The sequence below is a fragment of the Vitis riparia genome, chromosome 11, assembly GCF_004353265.1.
Source record: "Vitis riparia cultivar Riparia Gloire de Montpellier isolate 1030 chromosome 11, EGFV_Vit.rip_1.0, whole genome shotgun sequence".
NCBI classification, from domain to species: domain Eukaryota; kingdom Viridiplantae; phylum Streptophyta; class Magnoliopsida; order Vitales; family Vitaceae; genus Vitis; species Vitis riparia.
In genome coordinates, this window is record NC_048441.1 from 1796017 (window position 1) to 1805688 (window position 9672).

The 9672-nt window shown below is 35.7% G+C and overlaps 2 protein-coding genes across 2 annotated transcripts; both read left to right on the forward strand.

Annotated features, from left to right (window-relative positions):
• The first annotated feature begins 451 nt into the window (after positions 1-451).
• LOC117925702 (pentatricopeptide repeat-containing protein At2g18940, chloroplastic) lies at positions 452-4842 on the forward strand. The gene has a single exon (XM_034844779.1). It carries the CDS (start codon positions 582-584, stop codon positions 3045-3047), a length of 2466 nt encoding a protein of 821 aa, XP_034700670.1. The 5' UTR covers positions 452-581; the 3' UTR covers positions 3048-4842.
• Positions 4843-7888: 3046 nt separating this feature from the next.
• LOC117925235 (transmembrane protein 230-like) lies at positions 7889-8710 on the forward strand. Its single transcript, XM_034844189.1, has 2 exons — positions 7889-8193; positions 8321-8710. Exons 1-2 carry the CDS (start codon positions 8004-8006, stop codon positions 8440-8442), a joined length of 312 nt encoding a protein of 103 aa, XP_034700080.1. The 5' UTR covers positions 7889-8003; the 3' UTR covers positions 8443-8710.
• The last annotated feature ends 962 nt before the right edge of the window (positions 8711-9672 follow it).

Below are 9672 nucleotides of genomic sequence, written 5' to 3' on the forward strand. Positions count from 1 at the left end.
ATATAAATATAGAAAATAATTAAAAATAAAATTATATATATAAATTATTTTTGAAATATATTTAAAAATATAGAAAATAAGTTAAAAAACATTTTAAGTTGAGATTTGTTCTGAAAAATATTAGAAAATAATTTTTAAAAACAATTTTTTAAAACTGTTTTCGAAAACACTTTCTAAATAGAGTCTGTCTTATAGAGTAGGTGGTAATTCAATTTGATAAAAGTAATTAATGTTTATTCAATATAAAATTTAATTACCATCGATCAAGTTTGTATTAAGTAATGGTACGGTACAACTATCATTTTATTTTTCGATCCAAACCCAAATTCCACCTGACCCAAGGGCTGGCTCAGCCCGGGCCCAGGACCAGGCCCAGGCCCAAGTCCAGGTCATGCCTTCCTAAATAAGAACCAACCATCGTAGATTACTCATCCTCTGGTAAAACGTATGTTCCAAAACCCGAACTCATAGGAGTGAATCGAGTGATGCTCTCTTGGCCTCCACCTGCTATCCATTCCCAAGCTCTCTGATGCTCTAAAAACTGCCAAAAACCCTCAAAATTTTCTCTCATTTTCTCTCTAATGGAAGGTACCCTTTTCCCAAACAGGCCTTCATTCCCAATTCCAAGGACAAAATCAACTCAACCCAACCACCCCCATGTGAAATTCAACCCTGCAACTCTTCCTCTCCCTCCCCAATCCCCATCTCCTCCTTCTCTGCCATTGGACTCTCTCCTTCAGCATCTGCTTCACTTCTCTTCACCTACCCACAAGCCCAAACCCATCAACCCACCTAAAACCAATTTGAAGAAATTCAGTGCTGTTTCAGTGTCACAGTTGGAGGGCAGTGTAGAGGAGGCTCAATCACCAGATGGGTCTGTAGAATTCTTGTCAAGGAAGGGTAAGTTTCTGCTGAATTCCATTGTGGAACACCCTTTACCTGGTTTGAATGATTTCTTTGATTCTGTGAAGTTTGAGTTGCTTGATGTTGATTTGGTTAGTCTCTTGAAGGGGTTAGATCTTTCGGGCAATTGGAAAAGAGCTGTTTTGTTGTTTAAATGGGCTATTTTGAATTTATACTCTAGAAATGAGAAGATAGATAATCAGCTTGTTGAACTGATGGTTAGGATTCTTGGGAGGGAGTCTCAGCATTCGGTTGCATTGAGGCTGCTTGATGAAATTTCTGTTGAGGAATATTCACTGGATGTCCGAGCCTGGACAACCATTCTTCATGCATATTCTCGTATTGGCAAGTATGAGAGAGCGATTACTATGTTTGAGAAAATGAGGAAGACGGGCCTATCTCCAACTCTGGTCACCTATAATGTCATGCTTGATGTTTATGGGAAGATGGGTAGGTCTTGGAATAAAATTATAGGCCTCTTGGATGAGATGAGAAGCAATGGACTTGAGTTTGATGAGTTCACTTGCAGCACTGTGATATCTGCTTGTGGGAGAGAGGGGCTGTTGGATGAAGCCAGGAAGTTCTTTGCCAGATTGAAGTCAGAGGGTTATGTTGCGGGAACTTTTACTTACAATTCTTTGTTGCAGGTGTTTGGGAAGGCCGGGATTTACTCAGAGGCTTTGAGTATTTTGAAAGAGATGGAGAAAAATAACTGCCCACCTGACTTGGTGACTTACAATGAGCTTGTGGCAGCTTATGTAAGAGCAGGGTTCCATGAGGAAGGAGCTGACTTCATAGATACAATGATCCGTAAGGGAATAATGCCAAATGCCATCACATATACTACTGTCATAAATGCCTATGGCAAAGCTGGAAAGGAGGACAAGGCCTTGAGTTTCTTCAGGCAGATGAAGGAATCGGGTTGTGTTCCTAATGTGTGTACATATAATGCCATCCTTGGTATGTTGGGGAAGAAGTCACGGTTAGAAGAGATGATAGATATGCTTTGTGATATGAGATCAAATGGATGTGCCCCTAACTCAGTTACCTGGAATACAATGCTTGCCATGTGTGGAAATAAGGGTATGCACAAGTATGTGAACCGGGTATTCCGTGAGATGAAGAGTTGTGGTTTTGAGCCTAACAGAGACACATTTAATGCTTTGATTGGTGCATATGGCCGATGTGGGTCCCAAATTGATGTCGTCAAAATGTATGAGGAAATGATTAAAGCTGGGTATACTCCATGTGTTACAACTTACAATGCACTTCTGAATGCACTTGCTCGGCGAGGGGATTGGGAAGCAGCAGAGTCTGTGATTCTAGACATGAAGAACAAGGGATTTAAGCCTAATGAAACCTCATACTCATTGATGCTCAATTGTTATGCAAAGGGAGGGAACGGGAAGGGGATAGAGAAGATTGAGGAAGAAATTTATAATGGACATATTTTTCCCAGCTGGATACTTTTGAGAACCCTAGTTCTTGCAAACTTCAAGCGTAGAGCACTGATGGGCATGGAGAGAGCATTTCAAGAATTTTGCAAGCATGGATACAAACCTGATTTGGTTTTGTTTAACTCAATGCTTTCGATTTTTGCCAAGAACAAGATGTATGATCGTGCCCATGAGATGCTGCGGTTGATACGTGAGAGTGGATTGCAGCCTGATCTAGTCACATACAATAGCTTGATGGACATGTATGCCAGAGGGGGAGAGTGTTGGAAAGGAGAAGAAATCCTCAAAGGGATACAAAAATCTGGCGGAAAACCGGACCTTGTTTCTTATAACACTGTAATCAAAGGATTTTGTAGGCAAGGGCTCATGCAGGAGGCAATAAGAACTCTCTCAGAGATGACAATTAGTGGGATCCGACCTTGTATAGTCACTTACAATACTTTTGTAGCAGGCTATTCAGGGAAAGGAATGTTTAGTGAAGTTGAAGAGGTGATCAGTTATATGATTCAGCATGATTGCAGACCCAATGAGCTAACCTATAAGATTGTGGTGGATGGTTATTGTAAAGGCAAAAAATACAAAGAAGCTATGGATTTTGTGTCAAATATTACAGAGATGGATAAGTCCTTCGATGATCAATCATTGCGAAGGCTCACTTTCCGTATTAGGGAGCATATGGAATTATGATTTTGTAAATTATCACTTTTGGATATTCATCGTTAGTTGCTTGGGCTTTTTGGGCACATATCACTGTCAAAAAATTGTTTTAGCACTCACTGATTCATTTGTAATTTTCTCAGGTGAGTCTCCAATTCCTAAAGATATTATATGAATTTTGATCACAAGAAAAGATATGGGCACACATTTTATTGATGTTGTTACTTCATCAAGGTTCAGATTCTTCTACAGTGATATTTCAGCATGAATGTTAGCTTTGAACTTAAGATAGCTGAACAGAAAACAACAACAAATCTATTTTTTCTTGCTGTTACATTTGACTTCTAACAGTTTGTAATCTGAAGGTTACTCCAAAGGTTCCTGAAATGGATTTCAGCAATTGTTGCAGCAGCAGCAGGAGTTTCCCATGTTTTTGAACATATGCAATTGCTTGTTAGATTGTTTTTTGTTTCAAAATATTGTCAATGATGTGATAAACAAGATAGGAGTTGAATCATGTAGAAGGGTTCAAGTATCCAGGATTACATATTCCTTTGAAAATGCTAAGCTCTTATATATAGTAAAGCAGGTTGTATCTACACTCAGCTTATGCAGCTGCTTCCATCCTTCTACCTCCTGGCTTCTCTTCTTTTGTATGCTTGTGTTGTTACTTAGAAAGTTATAATTTGGGCTCTCCATTGAAGAATGCCCGAGAAATCTTCGAACAGGATGAAAAACGGACACAAAACTCTGCTACTCAAGCCTCAAGGGTGCTATAATTTTGTTGATGGTTGATACTCTCCCTGTCTTTGTTTCAGTTCTAAATAGAGTTCTTCATTTAACTTCTAGGGTTTCAGATATTTGTTTTTCAATTCTGTTTCAGGTTGGATTCCCTATAAATTTTTGGATTCTGCAGATTTTTCTTCTCCTATTTTCAGTCCCATCCATTAAAGATGTTCCTGTTTTGTCCTCAATTTACAGGTATGTAGAAAACTGTTTCATATCTCTCTGAATTTGCATTATTTTGCAGATTAGTTGGTACTAGTCCTTGTTTAGGATAGCTTCTTGTTTTCGGCTTCAGCTAAAAGCCTTAATTTCAACTGGTCAATGTTGATGCAAAGAAATTTTAATTAAATATGAAACCTCTCAGCATAAGTTAACAAAGGGCTTCTTCAAAAAGTAACATTATCTTGGTTTTCATATTAAACTTTAAGAAGCCTTTTTAGTAAAATTATCGAAATATATCAAGAAATTGAGTTTAAAAACGAACTGCTCAAAATTATCCAAAGAATTATCCTTCTATCTATTTCTTAAACTAGTTTCTCAGTCACTTCCTTTGGGTTCGTCTGCTTGGATGTTTTCCGGGTATAATAAACTTAGTCCTTGCACTTGGGGATTAGTCGACCAAAGGAATACCCAGGCAACTTTGTTGATAGTATTGACAACTTTCAAGTAAATATTGGTGGATTGTGGAAGAAATTGACTAACCTTGTTCACTAAATTGATGTGAAAATTGAACATAGAGTGGAAATAACACAGATCTAATTATCTGAGTTTTGTTGAGCAGATCATTCATACTTACTTTGAGTAAGATAAAGACTAGGCTTATTGAAGGATAGATGTTCACAAAACATTACTAGAAAGAATTGGGAGGCAGCCATTTGAAGAAAACTGACAATTGCTATTTTGCTAATTATTTGAAGGAATAGATTGGTAGTTTGGTACCTAAAATTGATAGAGTCCATTTGCATGGTTAAGCTTCCCTTTAAGGAGTGTTTTCTTTGTACCAGAATCCTTCATGATATAGAAAAAATGTATTATTATCGATCGATTGCCCATTTTCCAAAGTCAGGATACAAATTTTGGTTTTGTAGAGCAAAGTCCTTGTTGTGTGCGAGACAAGACAAACTACTCTTGTGGGGTGAAACCAATAGTGCCGTGTACTTTGCTCCTTTCCATGCAAATATTTTCTACTTTGAAGACTAATGGGTTCTCTCAATTTCAAAATAAGTTTACATTGGGAAGATGAACCCAATGCATATAAAGAACTAAGACCTTTTTCTCTTGATCAATGTGGGATATTTGAGTTAATATCTAGAAAAGAGTGATCAAATCTATAATAGTACTTAAAACTAAATAGCACTTAATAATGTTAAGTATTAAGTTGTTTGTTGTTTTAATATTTTATTTCTATTAAATATTATAAAGTAAAAAAAAATCAACATGTTATTTTTAGCATAAAAAAAAATATTTTAGATTTTTTTATTCAATTAAAAAATTTAAGAAATAAGTAATAAGTTAACAAAAAAACAAACGATTTGAAATCTGAAAGTAAATTATTTTCAATAAAAAGTTAAAAACAAACAACACCTTAATGTTTGCGTGATGTTAATTTGGATAATTGTTTTGAAATTGAATTCCTTGAAAATTGGTTGGGTAAAAATTGCTTTCAGGATTTTAATTATTATAGTTGAAAACACTATTCCTTTTATTTCCATTTTGCATTGCCAAATTGGTCACTCCTTGATGAGTACCTTCTTGGTTTGTGTTTGGGATTATGGTTGGAATTAGAGACCTCCACAACAGGTGATTGTTTTCATCGAAGTTTGATGATCATGGAGTGGTCAAGGGAACTTGTTGGTATGTGAGATGTTGGATAGCCATTGTTGTTTTGGTTGAAGCTTTGATACCATGCAAAGCAAAATAAGAGACCAACTAGTTTCTTATTGAAAAATAGAAAACCATTTTTAAAATTTTCTAATATTGTTATTCTCTTAAAACAATTTTTTTTAAAAATAAAATGAAATATAGAATAGTTTTTAAAGAATAAGTATGAGTTATTTAACCAGTTTTTAAAAATAAAAGAAAAATATGGGCTAATTTGGTCATATTTTTTCAAACTTGTTTTTAAAAATTATTTTTAAGTTAAAGAATAAAAAAAGTTTTAAAAAACAAGTTTAAGAAAAACATGGCTACATGGACCCTTATTTTTATGTTTTGGCTATTTTGTACTCTTTCAAGATTTTATCTACTTTTATAAATTTAGGCTTTAGTCTTATTCAAAGAACCTAAATGTTAGATTTATTTGGTAACATTTTTAAAAGCTAGTCTAAAAAAATAGTTATTAAGAATAATTCTTCAAAATAGGTTTTTGATTTTTTTTCCTAAAACAAAAGCCTAGGGAATTTGAAGTATTTTTTAAAAATAAAATTTATATGTAATATTTTATTTCAATTATTCTTCATATTAGTCTTGTTATTTTTATTTTTTTTTAAATAACTGTGATGTCCCACATCGGATAGGGGAGAATGTTCCTGGCGCTATAAATATAGAGACTCCTCTTAACCAAGTAGATGCGTTTTAAAGCCGTGAGGGCCCCTTGAGCCTAAAACGGACAATATCTACACGGTTGAGAGCAAGTCGTTACAAATGGTATCAGAGTCGATCCCCGACCCCGGTGTGGGGGTTTGTTTGGCTCCGTAAGGGGTGTTTGTCTGTTTGGCCCCGCAATCCCATGAGACACAATGAGGACGTTGTGTCTGCATGAGGAGGGTTTGTGATGTCTCACATCGGATAGGGGAGAATGTTCCTGGCTCTATAAATGTAGAGACTCCTCTTAACCAAGTAGACGTGTTTTAAAGCTGTGAGGGCCCGGACAATATCTACACGGTTGAGCAAGTCGTTACAATAACTCTTAAAAAAGTAAACGAAAAGAATTGATTTCTTATTTTTTTTTCTAAAAAATAAAAAACCATTGTACACATAAATTTCTTTTTGAGGGGACGATCTCCATTATGTCCAAGATTATTCCTTATAAAAATAGAAACACCTTTTAAGAATTTTAATGCTTAATTTTAATTCAAAGTGGAGTTTCTTTAATAAATAATGAATCATGAAGTCTTCAAATAAAAAGAAATCTTCAAAATTTTCTTTTTTGTAGATCTTTAAATCATCTTTAATTCTTCAACTTCAATAAATCTTTGAATTTAAGACTTCAAGGGATTTCTTTGAGAGCTGTCAAAATTTTCTTTACTATTTATTGAGAATTTTATTTTGATATTATCCTTTGATTTTTTAGAGATGATTACCTTATTTATTAGGATAATTATAATATTTATTTATTTTATAAAATTATTTTATTTTATATGACATGGTAATATATTACGAGCCAATTATTGAAAAGTGGTAATAAATTAGTGGACAAATAAATGGAATTAGAAAACAAATAAATCATACAACATAATAAAACCGTCTATTAAGGTATAAATTAATATAACATTAAATATAAAATAATGAAATTAAAATAATGTTGAAGTGCATATGAAGTCACGTATGATTGATGCTACCTTCTAGATAAAATATCATTTGATATTAGAGCCAAATTCATATTAAAAATATAAAAAAACTAGATTTCGTGTTATTATTATATTTCATTAATTGGCATTTTTCAATATGATTGAAAAGTATTCACATCGAGAAGATAGGAAAACCCTTTTTAAAATGAAATTATCTTTGAACTTTTTAATTTTAGGTACCCAACAAAAAGAAATTCAAAAAATTCAATCTGGATGTCTATGACTCCATGCAGACCATTCAGACGACGGTCCAAAAGGCCAAAAGAACAAAAAAAAAAAAAAAAAAAAAAAAAAAAAAGGGGGAAAAAAATGAAGCAACCTCCAAGTCACGTGACAGCGATCCCAGGTCTGACACGCAATCCAACTCCGCGTCGCATGCGATCCAAACCGGTCCCACCGAAATAAAATACAACCACTTTTTTTGCACTCGTGGCGGCACCTGAGGTGGGGTGCGCATTACGCACCGTCCTTTTTCCCCCCTTCTTTCTCAAAGTCTCCATTTTGGACTCGCCTTTCGGATAAAAGCACCCACCCCCGCGCAACACAGTGAAAAGAAGAAGCCGAGTCTTCAGACGTTTCATCGAACACGCAAAGAGCGAATTCTGAGAAGCCTTCCACCTCCGGCTCTCCAATGGCGTACGTCGACCACGCTTTCTCCATCTCCGATGAGGACATCATGATGGAGACCTCTTACATCGTCCACAACCGCCCTCCGATTAAGGAGATCGCCCTCGCCGTCGCGCTCCTCGTCTTCGGAACCCTAGGGATCATCCTCGGCATTCTCATGGTCTACAACAGAGTCGGCGGCGACAGAGCTCACGGTAATTTCTCGAATTCCTTAAAACAATCTCAAAAATATCAAAAAAAATTTCCCCCTTTTTCCCTTTGTTTTCTCGGCAGCCAAACGATGGTCTGAGCTGAATCTGGATTTTTTTGTGCTGGATTTAGGGTTGTTTTTTGCTATTTTGGGGGCGATCTTGTTTATTCCCGGGTTCTATTATACGCGGATTGCCTACTACGCGTACAAGGGGTACAAGGGGTTCTCTTTCTCCAATATACCGCCTGTTTGATGCTGGTGCAGCTGATTTTCTCTCGTGTACATACGTGGCTTACTGAGTTCGATGTTCTTTTAACTTTTTTTGGTGGATTTACTTGGTTATTTTGTTTGAATAATGTGTATTTAGCTGCTACGTGTTAAAACGAGGGCATTACCGTGGTGAATTATTGTATTTGTTCTGGAGTCACCAGTGGTTTTACGGAACAATCAATGTATTGAAGCCTTCTATAATTCTAATTAAAGGTTCCTCTACGGACACTGCATCTTCCCATTATGAAAAATTGTTGTCTTGTCTATTGGTGTGAGCATATCCGATTTGTTTCTGTCAATATGATATAGTGGCCTAGGATTCTCTTTACTAAGGATGGTTGTTGATGGTTATCTTATTTGGTGGGTTTTGAATCTAGCTGGAATTTAACACCTTATATTGTACTATGCCCTAATTAACTGAGCTTAATATTTGAAAGCTGTTATTGGGACTTTATATGTAAAGTTGGGTATGGTTTATTTAGGGTATCTTTATTCATTGAGTTGGATTTAAAACAGAAGGGGACCGGGGTGATTCACACAATTTCTAAGGAGATGGGGAAAATTGATTTTTATGTGCCAAGCTGGCATTGATGGTATGAACCTATCTTTAGTACAATTATTATATGGTTTCCTCTTTTACTTTGACTATTAATGTTTTGTTCTATGCACAATACATAATCTATTTGGCTGTTGGTTCCTTAATGCATGGAATGTCAAAGACTGTTTTGTTCTAACTATGTAGGGTATTTTTAGACGGAGGAATGTAGAACTGAAATAATATTTAGCTTGTTAATAGCTGTATAATGGGTATTGTGCCTGTATTTGAACTTTTGTGCATATAGAAAAGGCATAATGTCTTTCAGTGCTCTTCTAACAAAATGTTTGGATTTGTTGTCTTACTTGTTGTGCATATTACACTGGCTGAGTATTTTGCTCCTATTAAAAAAAAGTATTTTGTTGTGGAAGGGGTTGGAGAGATTCTCTTGTATGTGAGATTCAAATTGGGCAAGCAATTGGGAGACTGTAAGGCTTGAGCGTGATATGTGGCCTGCGTCTCAGAACTGTTCACCAAGTTGCTGTACATGGCAGACCAAAGGTGGTGGATTATAGAGGTCATTAGGAAACTAGAGATTTGTGGAATTCAAGGTTCATTAGAAACTTCCTTGAGTGGCAGTTGGAAATTGCCGAACCCTTCATGGAGCCTTTACACAAT

Excerpts from the sequence above, each read along its gene's own strand:
- LOC117925702 (XM_034844779.1), top strand. The coding sequence starts at position 582 with ATGGAAGGTACCCTTTTCCCAAACAGGCCTTCATTCCCAATTCCAAGG.
- LOC117925235 (XM_034844189.1), top strand. The coding sequence starts at position 8,004 with ATGGCGTACGTCGACCACGCTTTCTCCATCTCCGATGAGGACATCATG. Across the intron at positions 8,194-8,320 it reads CGGCGGCGACAGAGCTCACG|GGTTGTTTTTTGCTATTTTG; the intron begins GTAATTTCTCGA and ends TGCTGGATTTAG.